Here is a 22,359-nt window from a genome sequence, read left to right on the forward strand (position 1 = left end):
TACTTCTGTTTGACAGTCTTACACTTATTGCATATTTTGCTTTTTATATTTCTTATTGTTTATTTTTGCTTTTTTTATCTGTATTTATGGTGGTGGTAACTTTGTCTTTATACTTCTAGAAAGTCACAAAGGCTTTGAATGTTATTTGTCTAAATCTGTGTTTTGATTTTTTTTATATATTTTTTTTCTTTTCGGTTTTTACACAGTAAAAAGTTAAGATTCATGAATTTTTTGTAAAATTCTGATTTTTTGTTACCAGAAAAAATTTCGACCAGAAATTGTTTTGGAAAAATGTGCAGTTAACCTTGTCGCCTTCTCACAATCTTTGCTCTATATGAACAATTGACACACTCAGAAATTCTCCAGAAATGTTCTAGTTAATCAGAATATTGTTCGTTAACCTTTCACTGTCCTGCTCATACACGTGTTGCAGTCTGCGGTGAGAAATGTGTCGTCACCTGACTGTGCTTTATGGAGTTCACTGCTTCTCACTCAAGACACTGCAACATACGTGACTTTATCTTCCGCTGCGCAGGGAATTGTGGGTTATCTCTGTTAGTTTCACGAACGGACAAAACCATTTTATTTTAGTTCGTCAGGTTTCTGAGATTGAAAATATGGCAGAAAAGTGTTTGATTGAAGGTGCAAACTTTATTCCGCAAGCAAGAGAAGAAAAAAAAACAAAGATGCTTCTCTTATTGCTGATATTTTTCTTTCTTTATATAATTTTTTTTAACCTTTAATCAGTTTTATACAACATCAAAATGAGCATGTTACACTCAGATGTTTAACTTGTTATACTGAATTCAATCAAGATGATATTACAACTGTACCGAACAGATCACGGAGTCGATAGCTACAAAAGTCATTAATTTCAAAAGACTTCATCTATTATAATTTATCTCTTCAGAATAAGGATCTACCTGCAGGTTTCTCTCTCAGGGCTGCTTCTGTTCCTACAAACCATCCAATCAAAGCAGCACTATTAATCTAAATCTCAGGAGCTGTAGTTTGTTAAGCTTTAACTTTGAAGTGAGATTATTTTCAACATCAAGTACTAAAAAGCCATTACAATGACTTCGTCAAGCACAGAACGATTTTAAAAACAGCACATTTTATTATTCAGAACTGGCAACCTGATTCATGGGTTTACAGAGGGAGTACTGTGATGTAATGTAATCCATCTAATACTTCTGTCCAACACAATTACAGTGAGTTTATTGAACCCAGAAATATGAATCAGACATCAAAAACTGCAGGAGTGTCTTTTGGAAGCAAATGAATGCAAAGTGCTGCCAATGCATAGCGAGGATCAGCCTGAAGAGGTGGGCTACTGGCAGCCGACTGAATGTGGGTCAGTGGTGCATGAAAGCGTGAAATCCCTGCATTACCTCACATGTATCTCAAACCATTAAAAACAAAAAGCTGCCACATCAGCTCTTCCTCACTGACCCACAAATCCATTTTTTTGTTATATTGCTGCGTCACGGCGAGAGGGTGTTTCCAGGTTTCCGATTTTGTTAATTACATCGCCCTGCCAGCGACGTCGACTTTATCGCTGCAGCAAAGCGCATAAATATAAATCAGCCAAGTGCCTCTGACAGACCAATTACCAAAGAGGTCTGGAACGGCACGAGTCTGATAAGACGGACACGCAGGATGATGAAGGGAGAACTTGCAGTGAAATCAACCGGAGTGAGTCTCTGTGGGGAGCGATTCGTTTCAGGTTAACCTTTCACCTCTGGATCGACTTGAATTTGTTTCTCGTATGAACTGCAAAACTTGCAGAGAGTGTGCTTCCCAGAGGGGACGTTTATTAGACAGCAGTACTTTGTAATTGCATGAATGAGAGGGGCGGCTGATGAACTGGGTGGACTATTGACTGTTAAGCTAATGAGACAGGCACTTTCTTACGTAGATTTTGCAGGTATCTGTACTTTACTTGAGTATTAATTTTTCTGCCAACTTTTTACTTTACTCCCTACATTTGAACACAAATATCTTTACTTTCTACTCCTTACATTCTCATCAAACTGGCTTGTTTCAACCTCTGCGGATGACGACATGACGTAAAACAACAAACGTCTTTATCTTCCCCAGCAGTGTGCAATTTATCACACAGCCCTGCCTGCCTCAGCTGCCTGCAAGAGGCTTTTTAGTACTGCAGGACTGATTTTCAGATCCAAATAGGCACGTCTTCATTCAAAGAGTGGTAGTCTTGAAGAGATGAGTGTTTCCATGTTGATTATAATGTTTAATCTTTATATCTTATCTGTAGCAGCACTGTGCAGGTTCTTAATGAATGAAAGCAATCCTATTATGTGTGCTTAAAATGTTTTTTGTTTTGCAGAGTTATCAAAAGAGGCATCGTGTATCATCGAAGCTAAAAATTCATGTCTACTTTTGTACTTAAGTACATTTCTGAACCTGTACTTTTTTACTTTTACTTGAGTAAAGGAGTTGAATCAGTACTTCTAGACTCTATTTTTACACAAGTACTTCTACTTAAGCATGTGAGTACTTTTGCCATCTCTGCTTTCTTGTTGAAGACTTACAGCGATAAGGCACAGGAGACTCGTAACACCCGTAAAACCAGATAATTATGAAAGAGTACGATGAGCACCGTTCTTCCTGCAACTCATTTTCTTAGTTTGATCATGCAAACTGTCAGATTCAGTGCATCATTGTCTCTCGTTCACATCTAAACAGTGAGACTCAGATTTCAGAATTGATTTGCACTTTTTCTTTTACAATCAGTGAAAAACACAACCTACCTGTTCCAGCTGACTGTTCCCGACACTCTCTGCATCTCCCCCAGCGCTGCCAGCAGCAGAGACGATTTCCCACAACCCACCTGGCCCACGATCATCGTCAGCTTCCCTGAGAGGTTTAAAGAAGGAGATGCGATGACGCTGTGAGTGAACGAGCAAATAGCTAGATGGAGAAACTGCACGCGACATACTTGATCCTCACCGAAAGGAACCTTGATGTCCACGTTAGAAAGAGTTGGTGGTCCGTCGGTCCAGGTGAAATAACCGCAAGTTATCTGAAAACATGACGATGCAGGTTCATTCTTTTAACAAATAAACAGTTTTCTAGATATAATGTAGAGAGGCTCATTCTGATTCATACCACGCAGGGGAAGAAGGACACTCAGTGCTATCTATTTGTATACCACGATATTATGAGTGCCATAACTAAGCAGGCGAATAACTGGTTGGAGCAAAATGTTTTCCTACATCTCCTACATGTACTAGCGCCGCTCTTGAGCAAATCTGTGCAAATCTCTGAACTGCAGCGAGTATAAAATAGACACATCATTTCAAGTTCAGTCAAAATCTGATCAGTGGCGTCCAAAATATCCATGTGCAGACTGTGCTGTGATGATGACACCGCAGGCCAATCGGTTCAACTCTGAAAACACTGTTGAAGAGCAGCCAAGCTCCACTAAGAAGAAAGTGTTGATGAGGGACTGTGCAAAGGGAGAAATAGTCCCTTTATCTGGATGTGGCAAGAAGGAAACTTACAGAACACTGGTGATGAATGACTTATTGTAATCTGGAACACCTTCATGTCATGCAGCCCGACAAGAAATCTCAGAAGATCAGAACTGCTACAAGACGAGTGACAAAACGCGGAGCGAAACCAAAAGGTCAGTCAGTGTTATTTACGCTGGCTGGACATTAACAAAAGGTAAAATGTTCTCAGTTTTAGGGCCTAAAGCTGCTTCATTCCTGCTAAAAGACAGAGGAACAACGCATGTCCTTACTGACATGGACCAATCTGCATGACTTTTAGTGCAGTCTGAAAGACGACACATCAGCCTCTCTGGTTTTCTCCCTCACCTTGATACAGGTGTCTTGGTCCACATCCTGAGGGGCTCCGTCGCCCTCGTGGTCCCCCTGCGAGCTGTAGTTGTTCCAGTCGTCCCTCGGAGGGCGTTTCCTGTTCACCACCTTCAGGGGCTTCAGGTATCGGGACAAACAGGAGGAGGAGGATGAAGGGAAAGGTTTAGAGGATGACTAAAGGAGGATTGTGTAACGTTTGGCACAAAGGACAAAGGGAATGGAGGGACGGTCAGGTGGAGGAAGACAACAACATTCACAGCTAAATGAGACGTCCTGGATGCACCAGCGAGGGAGTTACTGCGAGACAGATGCTGTCCACTCTCGCTGCTGTAATCAAGTCAGCCGAATGTGCACGTACTTACCACAGCCTGGTACCTATTTTGGTTGTGATTGCTGGAGCCGGAGGTCACCATTGCTCTGGGCTCCTGTTCGTCTCCAATCTCATCGCTGGAGAAAAACTCGCTGAGCTTCTGAACGCTGAGGATTAAACAGAGAAGTAAAATAAACAAAACCGACGAATCAGGTCACTCATATCCATCCATTCATCATCTATACATCTTAATCCTCACTGGGGTCATGGGGAGCTGGAGTCTATCCCAGCTGACTCAGGGTGAAGGCAGGTTCACCTGGACAGGTAACCAGTCTATCACAGGGCTACACTTAGAGACAGACAACCAAGCACACTCACATTCACACCTACGGACAATCTAGAATCACCAATTAACCTCAGCATGTTTCTGGGAGGAAGCCGGAGAACCCGGAGAGAACCCACGCTGCAGAGGGAGAACATGCAAACAGAAAGATCCCGGGTGTCCTCACCGGGACGCAAACTGGCAACCTCCTGCGAGGCGACGGTGCTAACCACTGAGCCACCTTGCAGCCCTCCTTTTGCAGCAGATCATGTAAAAACAAACCAAAAAAAAAATCCCGAACTGTGTTCCTCAACACAACTGGGAAGCCACGATGGACTCAACTGCGACCTGTGCAGCAGCATGACAGCAGATAAGAGAGAAGTGGCGAGATTGAGGGTAAAATAAAACGTACTTGCACAACTAAATAAATGCATCATCGCCCCAAAATGCAGCAAGTTTGTTGGACGACACATTCAGCATGGGGTGAAATATCACCACAGAGTAGTGTGGAAGAAGTTTGTAGAGGGTTTTGCAAATATAACTATAACATGGACAGATGACATTTTTCCAGTATGTTGATTCCACGTTGTTGTTTTTGTCATTTCTATTAAATATCCAACAAATTCATTCATTTCCTTTTATGATTAACAGCATTATGGCTTCGTATTACTGCACAAAAGACATGTCCGAGTTGTCCTTACTTATAGCCACGCTTCTACTGTTTCCATAAACATGCAGGACTTTATAATGCAGTGAATAATGAGGGTTAAATCTTTAAATTTACCCACTTTCATTCACTGCATGCTCCCTCTTTCTGTTACATTTTTCATTCCCTGATTCAGATTGGGAAATCAATAAAACATGGTTCACCAGAAATGAGCTTCATCGATTTTCTTTCTCTGTCTGTCACACACGCTCACATATCTTTACATCACTGGATTAAATCACTTATCATTTATTTCCCTTCCTAAATGAGTTTAAATGCTTCCCTCTGCTGATACGAGCCGTCTAAATCTACTTACTGGATCTGAAACCGATCTCAGCCGGCACTAATTTCCTACATTATATTCATTTATGTGTCCCATATGGCATACGGTACAGATCTACAGGGACATGCTTCGATGAACCTGTTTGTTAGAACAACTCAACTGCAAAAACGCTGTTATTGTGAGAAGTCTCACACTGATCAGCTGATTATGTGTCGAGAACGACTCGTGCAGCATCAAGATTTTCAGTCAAAAAAGTGTATTTAACATTGCACAGGAACTTTGTGTCCTTCCTCTTCATAGAAACATTTTCTCATGCTGAATGCAGATAAACTGAAGTGTTGAGTCCACGCTGGAAGTTTTTTTTTTCCCTCCTCGTCACTGATAAAGTGTGTCAGATTGCACCGTCCCAAAATAGGCATCTCAAAGGACCACGGGCAGCGTTCATCCTCATTAAAATAAGGTGCTGCTTGCACCAATATGACGGCAGTAGATGGCTTCTTAAAGCTAAAGGAAATGTGTTCTGTGCATTCTAACAGCAATTTAATGCACCAGTTATAGTATGTGACAGGCCTATAATCATTTCCAAGACATGCAGGACTGAGATGATGGGATTTAAAGGCCAGTGCTTTGCTGACTCTATGAGATACCCCTAGAGGGTTGTTTTCATCTTTAAAGGGTAAATTCATTCAGATACAGTCGTGACTCGATAATCCGACACTAAATGTAAAACCTTCTTTTATGTCGGATAGCAAGGCTGTCGGATTGTCAAGACGGAGGTCGAGATACAAGGAGGGCTTGATGCTGGAAGGATAATTTGTTGTTAATACTTATTGTTTATAGTTGTTATAATAACTAGTCGGGCTGGTCCCAATAGAACTTTCTGCTCTCTGGATATTCAGGCCCAATTAATGATGAATATCCAAATGTTCGGCGCAGTCGGGGAACACTTTAACCCCGGGAGAGCGCTCCGATGGGGTGGAAGTGGCCAGAACGCACAGGCAGCACTTGGTCGCTGATACTAGTTTAGTTAGCGCTCACACTTCTGTTTCCACCATCGGTGGCGGCGGGGGAGTGGCAAATACGCTCCACCGTTACCATCCATGTTTACTTCCGTAAACACTGAGCACGCTCGCTGCGTGTGACGTCGTCGTGTCCTCTTCTGCGCATGCGGGACACTTTTGGGTCGTATGAAGTTCACACAGCAGATCACATACAAGTCGCATTTAACTGGAAATGTGAAGGAAGTCACAAAGAAATCCTCATTGAGCATCAAGTCCTGCAGTGTGAATGTAGCCAATCTGTGGGATTGTTCAGTCAGATAATACGCCGTTATCCTGATTGGTGACATTAAATGTCATGTCGGAGTCAGAATCCAAGGCTGTCGGTATGTTAAGGCTGTTTTTTATGGGTTCTGTCCGTTTTTCAGAAAAACCTCCTGGATAGCAAGGTTTAGGATTGTTAAGGGTCGATTATCAAGTCATGACTGTATATGAATTTGCAAGTGACCAGATGTAACTAAAGCTAAAAATAAACAAATTTAAGAGCCAAATGCTGCCAATTTTCTTATGTCTGTTTTCTACAAACCGTCGTCCTCCAGTGCACCCACTTGTTGCATTTTGTTTTCTACCTAATGTGTATCACTGGGGCACATCTCCTCTACAGATAACAGCATGTAAGCTTTAAAAAAAACAAAAATCAAAAAGGGTTGCAATTAATTGTCCTTCAGAGATAAGCAAAAAAAACATGCCTACATCAATTCCACCACTCAATACGGTGACGGAGGATAAAGACGGATGGCAGCACAGAAGAATTGACTTGTGCTCGATCGGTAGCTGAGGGAGACGCATCTGCAGCTCTGCACGGAGCTCATCAGTGTGGTCGCCAAGCTAATTGTTAAGCTAATTACTGAAATAAATGGGTGAAACACATTCATTTGCAAAGAAACAATTGTGAGGCAAAGGTCTTTGTTGCATGAACAAAAAGCCGACACAGCCGATCCATCTGCTGCAGGAGAAGGTCAACATCTAATCAAGCTGTGTTTCTGGTTTAAATCTCCTTTCTCATGTCTGTTCTCAGATATTTCCAAACTAATAAACACTCATCTACTAAAACAAACAGATCAGTTTCCCAGTTTGTCCTTGGATTATGAATCTGTGTACACTGTCGTTTGTGAAAGAATCTGCATGAAGATGACGGATCTTGATTGTCTAAATATGGTTCAGTTTCTCACCTCACCAGAGCCTTGACCGTGGAGCGCACCACGCTGGAGAGCAGGAACAGAGGCGTGACCAGGATGTGAAAGAGGGACAGAGAGGCAAAGGCCACAGCTGGGGACAGATCAGCGTCTTCAGAAATGTGGACGTGAACCACAAACGTCTGCAGGATCAGAGGGAGGACAGGGTTAGTCTCTAAAGCTCTCTAAATGCAGTCCTGTCCAGAGTTTCAGGATTAAATCAAATCGAAGATGAATCGTTGGTCTGCATTTGTCCTTCAGACCCGCGTCTTGGTATCTGTCTGACTTTTTCTAATTTGTCACCACTCCGGTCTACAGCCATGAAGGACTTCTATAAATACAGGCAGGATTTAGCGAGGTGCTGTCAGAAAGTCCTCCACTGTGTCACTGCGAAATGTCACCGGACATCTTAGAGTCAGACTGACTGGCACTGTCTCTGCTTTGTCCTTCAGACGGAGGACGAGACAACAGGACGGTCAGCGATTTTTGGAGGCACAGTTGTGTCTAATAACACAGAGTACGTCTTGATTTAGAGGTAATGCATTATTGAATGAACCACGTGACTGTGTGCGTCCTTCTTAAATCAAAATGATCAAATGGCATCGATCAAAGGTTCACAGACCCTTGAATGCTTGGCCTGATGATATAGACACAAGGTACCACACAGCTTTGACATCTGTGTCTAAGTATAAATATTACTGAGCTGTGAGCAAAGCACAAGAAATGTCAAAAGATATGTAAGAAATAGAGTTTATAAACTAGGAAAGGGATACAAAAATAGATCTAAAGATTTAAAAATGCCAATCAATAGTGTTCAAACTTGAATAAAGTAGTGGAGCATTTGTCTTGTGTTGATACCAAGTCATAGTCTAAGATTTCAGACATAAAAATACTGGTTGACATGCAAGAAAAAAAAACCCAGAAGAAGCTTCAGCTAAAATGCATAATGTGAGAGCCATATACAGTAAAATATAAAATAATAATAATAAAAAAGGAGTAATAAAGCTAAAAACTTTAAATATTATCTTGGTTACATATATAGAAATTTCCTGTGTTAAAAGCTAAGGGTAAAATCTAACGTTAAAAATATAAATACTGATTTAAGATAAAGTTTATTTGATAAAGCAATTTAAAAACGTTATTTCACTGGATCCCCCCCTCATAAGGACGCCTGTGACGCTGTTATTTTGCCTGAATGAGCTACAGGTGTGGGAGCTCACAGATGTTCTACCTGTCGACAACATGGACGTTTAATGCTCAGTTTTTGATGGAAATAAATGGACCTAAACGGATTACTTTGGTCTTCAGTGTGAAAAACCTCCTGTGGTTCCGTGCGGCTGTCAAGTGCTGCTTGAAATATCTGCTATACATATATATATATTTTTAAAACGGTTCAGCTATTTCAGTTTTCTCTTATTTTAAGACAGTATGGATAGCTTATACTAGAACAAAAATGGACTCCAGACTTGATTTTGCAAACAATCAGAAGCTGCTGCTGCCTGTTTACAACATGCCAAACAAAACATACACGAGCCTCAAAACGTCTGAAAAACAGTCGTTTGGCGTGATGAGACCAAAACTGAACTTAATAGTCATGTTTGGAGCACAGAGGTGGATCCCACCATCAGAGGACGGTTGAGCTAAAGCAGCGCAGAGTATTTCATCAGAATTAACGGCAAGATAACTGCAGCATGTTTCTGAAAAATAGGACAGTTTGCATTTATTAGCAGCTACTTTCCAGCATGATAATGATCCAAAACACAGAAACAAGACGACTCTTTAGTGAAGGTTCTGGAGCGACCAACACAGTCTTCTGGTCTTAATACCAGAGTCACTTTGGGGAGAAGTGAAATGTGCAATTAGTGCAAAATGACTCAAGAATTTACAGGATCTGGAGGCTTTGTGTCAAGAAGAACGACAGCTTTACCACGTAAGAGAATAAATGCTGCAAGTACAAGCTCAAGTACAAATACAAATTTGAGGTACGTTTCCATTTGATGCTACTTTATATTTGCACTCCAGCACATTTCAGTGGGAGATATTGTACCTTCTGTTCAACTTCCTTTTTCTTCAAACAGCTTTAGTTGCTTTCAAGATGAGGATTTTACATCATAAATAATACATCATGCTTTTAAAACACATTACTGAAGGTCAGACCAGCAGTTTCCAAACTTCTGGGCCTCTGACATCGTACAAAAACCAACGTGCATCTCAGAAGATAGAAACTCTTCCCTCTGAACTGTTCACATGGTTTCATTTCAGTGACTGTTTGAAAGTCAAATGTGTTTGACATTAGCCATCTGAGGAGCCCTCAGGTTTATCTGGTGTCCCCGTATATAAGACGAGTTTAAACTAGCTCCCCCTGCTGCAGCTACAACAGCAACAAGCTTCTTCTGTGCTGGCATTAATTATCTAATAATATCAAATTACTACCTCATTATTTTCGTAATTGCTATATTTTGTTTAATGAGTCTGTGATGCCTTACAGGTTAATGGAAACATGTTTTGCTTGATAACTCGTCTTTTCTTAACAGAACGGGACACATCTTAGAAATTCCTCCAGAGTCTGTAAACTCACGACTATCTTCCACCTAATGAATCATTTATGTTAAAGTGAATAAGTGGAGGTACTCACCGTCAACACAGCTGCGATGGGAATAGCTGCGTTCATGAAAACTGAAAGCAGAGCAGAAAACCACAGGAGGATGTGAAGGCTTTTCCAGGATTAACCAGATAAAATAAACAACACGAGGTCTGGTTTCAGACTCAAAGCTACACGACTAAGCACGTAGTTTTGGCCCAAGCACGTCCAGAGTAATAAACATCCTGTGTTTGAATCTTATAAGGACATTTCCTGCTAATCATTTTTCATCATTTTCTATCTCCCTCCATTTACAATAATAATAAAAATATGTGGAATGTCGTCTAAAAACTCCATAATTGTCAATGTGAAAACAAGGATGCAGTGAAATCGCTCCAGTGCTACTTAATGGTGAATACATGCAGGTTTTTATTACTGTAATTAAAATGTTTTGTGCCATTAATCTCATAAAGCTGCTGATGAGGAAGCTATGGCTGCTCCTCCTTCTTGCTAAATCTGCAATCATTCATTTTACGTTCATATATAATCACAGGGCTGGAGCCGAGTTGCTGCTGTTCATTTAAGAGTGTGGGAAACGATGAAGAGGAGAGAAATAAATCTGTGCAGAGGGGACACGCCGTCTACGGGAAATGAATGGAAGCACAATAATCCTTGATAGTAATGGCTGAAATGAATTATAAATGTTGACTGGAATTGCTGAAATTCTAATAAAACTGAACTTCAAGTAGAAATACATTACAGCGACGCATCGTAAAGCCTCCGTGTGAATTCTAATTTTTGCTGCACTATATCATGACCATGATGACAGCAGAGCGTCGTACTGGATATGGATGTGTACAGAGCGAAGGCCTGCAGGCTGGTGAGCTCTTTGCCCCGGGTTTCCTCCACGCTGTCGCAGAAAATGTGCTCCCAGGCGTACAGCTTCAGCAGCTTGATGCCCCGCAGCAGCTCGTTGGTCTTCTTTAGTCGCTCGCTGGAGTATTCCTGGAATCAAACACAGAGAAGGTACGAGGTCGACACGGGATTGATCACCTCAGACATCTGAGACATCAAAGCAGAGGAACTGAAAACAACAGCATCGTCACATCTGAGCGGTCGTATTGAATTCAGATGGAGGCAGAAGAAAGGCTCGAGGCAAAATGGCCTCATTAAATGTGATTTTAAAAATATGTCTAAGCCACCTGGATAAATCAAAGCCCTCATTCACTGAGGAGTGTTATGTTCAAGTGTCCAATTAAAAACTGGATTGGTTTTTTGAAGGGATGATGAGGCAACATGAAACGTCAGCGGGTCACCAAATAGCAGGATATAATTGAATCTAATAGACAATTTACGTCTACCTGCAGATAAAAGAAAGGTCAAAGGATTACCAGAGTAAGCAGGATTCATCATGCTCGTGCAAAATGCCGCAGCAATCCATCCGTTAAAGCTGGACTAGCCTGTGTGTTTTTGTTTTATTCATTTTGGCATCATTCAGTAAGAAAACCAACGCTAACACCTCAGCATGTTGTAACTAAAGCAGTGTGAGAGGAAACTAGAGTTGTGCACCTCCTGTTGGCTCAGTTTTAGAACATGTAGCCTGTGAAAGGAGATTTTAGACAAGATGGAGGGAGTGGTGCAATGGGTTAGATCAATGGTTCTCAAACTGGGGGTCGGGACCCTCACAGGGGCACCAAGATAATTTCAGGGGGTCACCAAATCATTGTAAAAACAATAATAATAATAATAATAACAAAGCGTACATTTATCAAATAAATGTGTATTAGGGCTGTCAAAATTAAAACTTCCCACTCCTTTTTCGGACTTGTTAATATCATGATTTGATTATGCGATAATATTATTCTTTTTGCTCTTTTTTTAAATGATTTTCTTTTGTTTTTTTATATATTTTTTCCCTTTCATTTGTTAAAAATAAATTCAATTCATCCATTCATTGAAAAGAAATTTAACGTGTTAATGTAAAGAGATCAGTCTGTGGAATTAACACATTAATTTTTAACGCATTGATGCATGAACAAAAATTCTAATTGGCAAGTCCTGAACACAAACTTATCTTGGGGGTCGACTGGGTTAGATGGTCGACTTACACTGAGAAGAATGGGGCTCAAGTCCCAGGTGAGGCCAGAAATAATAGAGGATTTTCTTTATCGTTGTAGCTACTGTTTTATTGTGACTATTCTTTCATATTTGAAACTCATGCGGTGGGAGGAGCTTAAAACAAAAACAGCTGTGTATTTTTAAATCTGCCTACTGTAGCTTTAATTCTTAAAATACTTCAACCTGCAGGACAGACTTGACCATCGACAGCCGCTAGTCCGACTAAATATAGATAAAAACAGTCGCAAACACTGATGACTGACAGTCAAGGACAACACCTACCAGAGTGCTCTTTTGTGTTTGGGACAGCTTTGTGGCCACAAAGTATTGTACAGGAGCTAACACAGCGATGACGGTCGCTCCAATCAAGGCACTGATTCCCAAGAGGTAGTAGAGCAGGATCACTCCCACAATAATCTGAAATACACACAAACAAAAAAATAATAACAGACTGCAACCTTGTGAGGAGAAAACAGAGCAATACAGGATTTCCAAGAGGTGGCTTTCACTCTCCAGTGACCTTATAAAAACCTTATTAATGCAAAGCAGCACTTCGTGAAAAAAAAAAAAAAGCAGCGACCTTGAGAGTAACAGGAGGAGCAGCATACAGGAAGCTCTGACATCCAAAGAAAATGTCCAAACTCACTCACAGGCCTACAAATCAAGCATCACGCAAAGCTACATCATTTCAAAAGGATGTAGAAATACATTTTTTTTAAAAAACACATTTTTTCTCTCATCAAGGTTGAGGTCACTGATAGAAATCATCCTCCAATGCTCCAGCTCCTCTCCTCGGCTACTCTGAGCCCATAGAAATCTCCTGGAGATAGAAAGCCAGATTGAGATGGATGTCACATTTCACACCCACATCGCTTCCTTCATCCGCCACCACATAAAGTAGCTGGTGGGCTTTCTGTTTGTACAATAGCAGCCTCGCAAAGGTGTCATTAATGTGCAAACACGGCATTTGTCAAGGCGATGATGGAGCCACCAACCCCCCATGTAGTGTCTCTCCGCTCCTCGCATCAATCGCACCTGATTGAACGCTGTGTTGTTGTTAGAGGACTGCTTTCTAATGGCAGCATCACTCTCAGCATTTCAAGAGCTACTGACCAGCAGAATACGACCAGCTGGTGGAGCTGCATGAACAACTGTAGCTTATATATGTGATCACGCAACATTTACTCTAATATTTCAGTCTGTCCCAAAATAGCACAGCAAAGGAACTACAATTTTTACCCCTTGAGCCAGTGTCACGGCTAAAAATAGGATAGAAACCCTCTAAAAAAGACCTCCAATAGATAAACACTGGTGAGTTTTACAGTAAATGATCATTCAGTCATTAAACGTGGAGGAAATAGAGATAAAAGACAATAAAAAGAGCCACGTTCTGTTTACACAAGGCATCAGTTACATCAGCTGGCAGCTCAGTCTGCTGAGCCTTTGATTTGTCTCGGCAGACACTTTGGCTTGCCATAGCAGGAGAAGCAATTTATTAATTAATGTCATTAAAAGCAGCTGGAGTCTATGTGGGTAAGCTGGGTGCCTGTTATGATGCACGCTGGCTCACTGTCAACACTTGATGGAATAGAGTCATTGTTCACAAACATGCCAACCAATATGTGGAAATGTCGGCACTGCTGATGTCACAAATGAAGACGGATCACGTCTCTGGTCATAAATATAAATTATGTCAACACTGAATTACAAAAGCATTCATATTTTTAGCTGCTAGCTGCCTGTGGAAGACATTTTGACTGGTCATAGGAGGAAAAGCACAGGTTTAAGTGAGCAACGCTGCTTTTTGGGAGTAAGAAATCGACTTTCCAACTACTCTTAATTTACTACAATGGACTCGTTAAAATGTATGCGTCTTCTTTAATAGATTAATTATAGTTCGTCTGCAAAATGACAAAATCTGCCTGGTGGTCAAAAATATGCCCACAGCAATGCTAACATTCGGTTAAATGTCCTTTAGCCATTTCCAGCCACACTAGGAAGCCTCTGGTTGTATTTCCTCTTGACAGAAGTGATGCAGTTCAACTACATCAGTTGGCTTTCTGACACAGACTGTTTCTTCAGAACAGTCCACAGGTTCTTGAAGGGGCAGGACTTTGAGGAGGTCAGTCGAAAACCTTAATTCTAGCCAATTCTCTACCACTTTTAATGTTTGTTTGGGTTCACTGTCTCGTTGAAACCCAACTGTGTCCAATACCCAACCATCTAGCTGACGATTTTTACCCTTTCAGAACTATAGCCCACTGTACCGGTTTGCGGCTTTATCCCGGGATATGGCGACTTTCTGTTGCATTCATTTTGATTGTCTATCAGTAGGAATCCCCGTATGTAAAGAAGGGATTCAGTCATTAAATAAATTATGCAAATAGTAATAATAATAATTATTGCATACAGGGTTCTCACCAGCATCCTAACAGAGTAACGGCTCGTTACGTTGCTGCCTGTAAAAATTTTGCTGCAAACTAGGCCGATACGTTGTTGTCGAGGGTATGTGGTGGGAAAATATTTAACAACAAGCACTGATGGAGTTTCATTGTCTTCACTGCTATTCACTAGCGAATTCGCCGCTAACCGTTAGCAGCTAAGACCTGCTTCCCTGGGTCGACGACGACGACGATGACGAGTAGCAGCACTAGTAATTCAAGCCAAAGTTACCTAGTGTTGAAAGGGTTAAGTTTTCCTAAAGAATGTGGAAGTAATCCTCCTTCATCATTATTAGATTTACTTTCTGTAAAGCACCAGTTACACTGACAGCAAAACAGCCTCAGAGCATGATGCTGCCACCTCCATGCTTGATGGTACGTTTGGTGGTCTCAGGGTTAAGAGCTTCACCTTCTCTCCTCCAGATATATTTCTGCTCAATTTTGGTTTCATCTGACCACAGAACTTTCCTCCAGAAGGCCTTTTCTTTGTCCCTGAAGCTATATTGAAAAGGGTCATTGTTTGCCTTGACTCTGCACCACCATGTGCTCAGCTGTGATAAGTACTCTGCTACATGTGCTGCACACAGTGTTTAGAGGAATGTAAACACTGTCACAGCCATTCTGTTAACTATGTATTGACACTACATTGAAACTGCTTGATATCGGCTGATGATATTGGCCGACCAACTACCAATCAGGCTCCATTTTTAGCAGCTTTAGTTTGAACAAACTTACATTGGGGGAACACAGTTACAGCTTTGCTTTTTCTAGTATGACAAGTGAAAATGTTGTCTAGACTAATACTAAACACACAGTATGTGAAGAGGCTAGAGATGAGTTGCTTTCTGAAAGATGTTTTTGCAAACAATTCCTGCCATTATGTGTCAGATACAGCAGCAAAGGAGCCAAATCTCCCCAAAGTGTCAGTGCAGTGAGTTCCTTGAAATCCATGAGGATTCAATGATAACCAGAAACGTCAACAAAGATAAAGAGCCACAGAAACGGAGGCAGTAAAGCTCGAGCACAGTGTGGGGCAGATAGGTGAGTACAGACAGTGAATACTGATGCTCCCTAAAGCCCTCAGACACCGGCAGGCTTACAGTGCCAGGAAAGGATGCAACACAGGCTGTCTCCAAATAGCCGTGGTTTTCTTTTTATTGCTAAATATAGCGGTTGTCTGTTGTGTGGGCTCAAAATGAGCACCCAGATGTAGACACAGAGAGAGAGGCAGGTGGGCCACACCAGGGTGAACTTTAATGGAACTCACTGTGCAGAGAGAACAAAAGCAGCTGCAGGGTTCTGGGAGCAAAAATCCAATACCAGGCCCACAAAAGATCATTCAAAAGAAGAAAAATAACCAGAGGAATAGAAAAAGACGAACCAAACAACAACAACACAGAGACACAAGGAGTCGAGCACCGCGGTAACTAGGAACCGGGTAAAGGTGGAAACAATCAGGAATCACAGGAGCAGAAGCAAGACAGAGATGAAAAGTAAAACCAACTGAAGCACACAAGACAAGAAAGAATAAAAATGAGGCAGGGGAGCAGGGAGAACAGAGTGGAAGCACAAAGGGGAGACAGAAGAAAAACAAGAGGCTTGACAGTGACCAGAACAGCATTCACACCTCTGCTGAGTTTTTATCACTACCTTCACTCTCTATTAGTGAATTCAAAGTAGTTTTTCATTTAGATGTTTTAGCAAAATGTTGTGAAGCTGCATCAGATACTGGACGATGGTTGCTTGTGTTTCTACCTTTAAACTGTCTGCAGAAGTGACATCACTGAAAATACAACAAGATCAGCAGGAAGTCAGTCCAGCAGAAAATCCAGAAGATTTCAGGAAAACTGTGTTTCCACATGAGATGCATGTTTGATTTTCTGCCAACAAACATCACATAGGTTGTGTTTTTAGGTCTCAGGACTCGTCTCTTTTATCTTCTTTCTTTTTTGTGCCATGCCAAAATGATTATTCATTTTGAGCCTCTTCATGTAAGAGGTCTTTGGGACAGTGTTCCCTGCTATGAAGAGATAAGAGCATATTTTTGTCCAAACATAACACAAGGTGCCAACAAAGGCTTCAAAAATAAATATCAGCCAAAACAGAAATGAGTAATTACTTAAGTAAAGCACTGTAACACTCACTGGGCCTGCTAATTTCTGCACAAAATGCTTAAAAAAGACTGAAATATTAGCAATTTGAAGCTCATCACCACCAACAATTGTCTAAAGAAAGGTCTGGTCTCATTTAAAACTCCTCTAAATCCTCATATATTCTCAGCCAGCTTTGCTTTTCTTGCTTTTGGCTACTTCTGGTTTTCCAAAGACTTTATCTCCGTACACCCATGTTGACACAGCGTAAATAAATGAACAATATGAAGCAATATGAAGTAACTGCATTTCTATTTCAGGCCAAGGTGTTTTTATATCTGATGCTGTTTGAACAATAAAAGAAAGCGGGAAGAAAAACTCAGCAATAACGTGACGTGAAAAATGATCTTTTGCTGCGAGAGAGAATGAAACATACACGAGGTTTAAAGATGCAGCCCTGCTGGTTTGCTTTGATACTGACCTTCCACAATAAGCCAATCAACCTCACGGGTTTGCTGGAATTGTGCTTTTCGTTATCATTTTCAGCTGCGGTTTCTTTCCTCATTGGTACATTAATGACCACGCTGGTCGTACTGAGGGTCATGAATTACACAACACACCTATAGAGCAGCGCTTCAAAACATGAAGGTCACAGGCTTCCAATCGACTGCACGCGTTTCCACTGAATCTATCGTAACTCCCACGGAGGTTTACAACACATATGCTCAGTTTGCAGCCTCCACATGATCCTTTGTTTGCCACGTAAAGAAAGCTGTGCGTCATCCGTCTGATGGGATCACAGTGAGGCAGTGTGCAGGAATGAATTCAGTGCAACAAAAGTCACAGATAAAAGAGGTTTAAGACATCAGGATGCAAAGAAAACACATGTAATGCAATAAAAGAGCAATGCAATAACAGAAGCAAAAGGGCAAAAAAAATCATAACTGCTGATATAATTAAACTATGCAATGTGCAATAAAGGTCTACTGTGGAGGGTTTGCCCTCGAGGCGCTGTTAAGCTGATGCATTACAGAGTCCCACTGAAGGCTTCACACTGTTTAACTGATCAACAACAAGAAGACACGTAAACATGGACGTAAACAGCATAAGATTTAAAAGCAAATGCATTTGACACATTTGCTCAAGGAGAAATGAGATTTAATAAGAGAGATAACAACAAACACCACTCGTCACCATCAGACTGTCTGGTCCCAGGGACACAAAGTGCATTTTGCTAACACTGAATTTAAACATAAACCTCCGCAGGGCATCTGTAGGAAGGACTCAGCTGTCTTCTGCTCGTCAACAAAACCTATCTTGCACAGACATCTGTGCTGCCAACCGTCTGCAAACACTGACATCCGCTCTTTTCAGAGAATGAAGGAAACCCTCACAGCAGGACCAAAGTCTGAATGGAAGCATCTCTGTGTTGCTCTGCAGCACAGAGTTCAAGAAACAGCGACAGCCGGATGGTGTGTGAGACGTCAACATCTAGTGACGCAGCGCTGCTCTCAGTGGACCGACTATAAACGTGTTTCTCACCTGTACTGGCATGGCCCACAGGTTTGGACAGAGGAAGAAGAACCACATGAGCTGGTTGGTATCTATGGCAACCAGGTTGCAGATCTGAGCAACCGTTAATTCGCCCATCGACATGTTGGAGGTGCACAGACGCATGATCTTGTTGTAGATTTTTGTCTGTGGGGGGAAGACCAAGTACAACAAAGGGTTAACACACCAAATCAATAGATACAATCGGACTTATTAAACTGACAAATACGTGCACAGACAGATGTTTCCTTCATGGTCTTCAGCGCTTTTAACATTTGAGCAACATTCAGCGTCGGTGAACCAACGTCCTCAGATTGGCCAAAGTGAAAATGTCAAAAATGATCCAACATTGACCCTCTGAACTCCCAAAGTAGCTGCTGGGGTTAAAAGGCATGCTGTCTTTATAAAACTGCATCCTTTATGAGAGTCAGAAACTGTAAAAATAAAAACAAATATCACATTTTTAACTTTCTGACAGTCCTTGAACTAATCATCTTGCGTTCTGTCCTGTTAGAAACCAAATCTAAAATTAAAAATATGATTTATTTTTTTTTGAACGCCTCAGTTAAAAAATCCCCCAAAATAAACCAGTAGCTCTACGAAGATCCTGTAGAAATAGAAACAAAGAGAGAAAAATCTAGTGCTTCTTATGATACCAGAGATGCTATTAGTGATTCAGCAGTGACTAACAATGACACAGCAAAAAATCAGAGATAAAATATGTATGTGTACATGTCAGGATGTAGAGTCACCATTTTTTCCCCCAGTGTTGGTAACACCTGTTGGGACTTGGAAAAATGCTGTAGGCGCAGTTTTTTTTTTCAATTTATGTAAAAGAAATCAACAAGGAAATGTAAACTGTGTTATTTTTTAGAGCTGTGTCAACCTGCACAGAAGATTTCTCTCCACTACTAGCTGTGATGTTTCAATGGAGGTGCAGCACTTTATATTACAGCCCAAAATGAGAACACAGTCATCAAAGTAATTGCTTTTAACCTTTTGCTCAGAAGCTAAACCAACCCTCAGAAAACAGCAGGCGGCTCATCCAGTTAATTAAGAATTCACAAGTGTGTGGATGATAAATAATTCAGAACTATATTGGAAAAACAAAACAGTTTCTGGTGAGAGGACGGATCAATTGGGGGCAGAATCTGTTTTTAACCGACGTCACTGTGGACAGCGTACCTGTATGGCCCCTCGCAGGTTGATGCCTGTTTCAATGGCCACATAATACGAGGCCTGGAGGAAGGTCCTCTGAAGGAGCAGGGCGAAGAAGAGCAGCACAGCCAGCACATATGCATTCTCCAGAAACTCCTTGGAGGAAATGAAATAGATACCGAGCAGCCTCATCTGTAACGGCAGGCAGGCAGAGGGGGGAAGCAGAGATGTTGACTGACTGTCAGGCAGGAACAAAGGTCGGTCACACCGGCTGACTTTCTCCTAAAACTGTTCCTCTTCAAAACTCCATTTTAACAGCATTCATCTAAAACGTATCATTTCATTTTCAATTAAACCGAAATGAGCCTTGAGACACACAGCCGATACGTGGGTGTGAGCTGGAAACCCAAGAAGAATGTGGTTCAGTTCTAGCAGATGGACACGGTATCTCCCTCAAAGATTAATTAATTCTGCAACAGAGGGGGGATATCATTCTCCCAGGAGGGATCACGAATTATTGATTAGAAATGTGCCTCAACGCTGCTGTAACTCATCCTTCAAATTTCTCTCGGTTAATTCCTTCCCTCTCTAAACCTAAACATGTTGCAGACTCTCTATTGTTGCTCCACATTGTCACCATCTTACACATTTTTTTCATCTTCGCTCCAAAACTAAAACACAGTCGAGAACATTTACTCTGAGTGCGCCGCAGGTCTTTCTCAGATTAACTTTCCGCTGCATCGCTTGGATGTGGCTTTCAAACGTATAACTTAAGAGGTATTCTTACAGATGGATGCCTGAGCGGCTGTCTGCCCTGCGTGGAATCTAAGAAACTGAGACAGCTCCAGCAGCAATAAGTCTCATAAATATTTCAGGAGGCTTAAATTAGTGCACCGTCGGGCAGGTGTACTGGGGCGAGACAGGCCATCAGAAACTAAACCGTGACCTCTGAGAGGCGAGAGGAAGCCATGAGATGACTGTCTCGTCTCGAGATGTTTCTCAATCGCAGGCTGAATTTTCTGAAATCATTTTGTTCCTGAGCTGTTGAGACGTCTTCCAACAAATCGATTGAATTTCAGATATACTGTCTGTCACAAGAGACCCTTTCTAGAGAGTGAAATCGCCCCTCACCGGTTGCTGAATGGTGCGATTGTCTCTGCTGATGTGGTGGACGATGCCAGAGATGCAGAGAGGACCGGCGAAGCCCAGCAGGTCGGCCAGAAAGCGGAACGTGATGCTGAGGATGAGAGGTCTGCCGAATGCTTTTCTCAAGGCCCGCCAAATCCACTTTGGACCCTGGGGCGCCGTGCCCTGGGGCCTCTGAAAGGAGACATAAAAAAAGAAGAGACATGGAAAATGTGAGCATGCTGAGTGAATAGACTGAGGAGAAATGAGCCACACTCAGACACTGACTGGATGCAGACAATCTGCACAGGCTGATTAATAATTATGGCTTCTTTTAAAAGGATCTGGATTATTAAAGTCAAAATTACAAACGTTAATCTCCAGCTATCAGAGACACTTTCCCGTTGTTCCATTAGTGTAATAAAGATAGCCGCTGGTGAAGAGAGGAGTTGGTCTTTTTAGTGAGCCAGCTCTCTGAGGAGTTCAACTGGCAGCACGACAAAAGGAAAAGAAAGTGGGTTAGACAATGAAGGCCTGCTAACGGAGCGAGCAGAGGAGTGCATGAATACAAAAGCTGAATCAACACTTGAGAGTTGATGCAGGAGCCAGCAAAATGAGGTCAGGTTCAGTGCTTCCATCCCCTCCACTGCTGCTGGGATGTGCTGATTAACTTCAAGCTTTCACATCATAAATACACCTGCTCTGGATAAATGATGCTGGGAAACCATGTCAGTGATGCAGCTCATTCACCCATTCACACACACATTCATACACCAGTGGTGACAGAGCTGCCATGCAAGGTGCCGCCTGCCATTGGGAGCAACTTCAGGTTCAGCGTCTTGCCCTTCGACTGTGGAGGGGGCGGGGGATCGAACCACCAACCTTATGATCAGAGGACAACCGCTCTACCACCTGAGCCACAGTCGGAAAACTGTCTCTGATTATTTTAGGAGTTCAAAGTCGGACTCACCAGCAGGTTTGAGAGGCGTGTTAGCAATTTTAAAAAATGCCAAAATGACCCAATTTAACATAGAAACTGCTGAGACAGAAACTTTCTCACAGTCCTTGAACTACTTAACTGTGACGTGCTGATCAGCTGAAAATGACCAAATCTGAGATTCTGACTTTGCATGTTCTTGCTGTAATAGAAACCAATACCTGTGTGATTTTACTGCCAATCTGCCAAAAGTGACAGATAATACTGAGCTGTTTCTGTTGTTTTTGTGCACATTTTGCAAGCAGAGAATAAAGCAAATGCCTGCATGTTGAGGGGTATTTTTCTCAAGCATCCTTGGGGAGATTTTTTATTTATTTATTTATTTATTTTAATGATTTATGACAGTATAATGGCATAAAACTGCACCAATGACATTTATGAGTGCTCTCTACTTCCAGCCAAGGTTGTATGTTTCCATAGAGATGCAGGACTTTATGTTGCATTAAAAAGAAATGAGTATGACAGGAGCAAAAACCATTCATAAATTGTTTGGAGTTCAGGGGGTTCAATAGATCTTCAAGCCAGACTGAAAAAACTACGGATATATTTATGTTCATTAATAACGTCCACGATGTCCCAAACAGCACAGCAGCTCG

At 41.7% G+C, this 22,359-nt stretch overlaps 1 protein-coding gene across 1 annotated transcript in view; it reads right to left on the reverse strand.

Annotated features, from left to right (window-relative positions):
- The window catches only part of abcc8 (ATP-binding cassette, sub-family C (CFTR/MRP), member 8), an 88,093-nt gene that overhangs the window by 48,124 nt on the left and 17,610 nt on the right, over window positions 1-22,359 (reverse strand). The window contains exons 7-17 of the mRNA XM_008287096.1: window positions 20,773-20,961; window positions 19,669-19,833; window positions 18,475-18,630; window positions 12,684-12,818; window positions 11,126-11,288; window positions 10,338-10,378; window positions 7,700-7,845; window positions 4,211-4,325; window positions 3,846-3,965; window positions 2,974-3,046; window positions 2,775-2,880 (exon numbers count right to left, since the gene is read on the reverse strand). Coding sequence (XP_008285318.1) covers window positions 2,775-2,880; window positions 2,974-3,046; window positions 3,846-3,965; window positions 4,211-4,325; window positions 7,700-7,845; window positions 10,338-10,378; window positions 11,126-11,288; window positions 12,684-12,818; window positions 18,475-18,630; window positions 19,669-19,833; window positions 20,773-20,961 — 1,409 coding nt within the window. The remainder of the gene's footprint in view (window positions 1-2,774; window positions 2,881-2,973; window positions 3,047-3,845; window positions 3,966-4,210; window positions 4,326-7,699; window positions 7,846-10,337; window positions 10,379-11,125; window positions 11,289-12,683; window positions 12,819-18,474; window positions 18,631-19,668; window positions 19,834-20,772; window positions 20,962-22,359) is intronic.

Source organism: Stegastes partitus, unplaced genomic scaffold (assembly GCF_000690725.1).
Source record: "Stegastes partitus isolate 25-593 unplaced genomic scaffold, Stegastes_partitus-1.0.2 Scaffold487, whole genome shotgun sequence".
Lineage (NCBI taxonomy): Eukaryota > Metazoa > Chordata > Actinopteri > Pomacentridae > Stegastes > Stegastes partitus.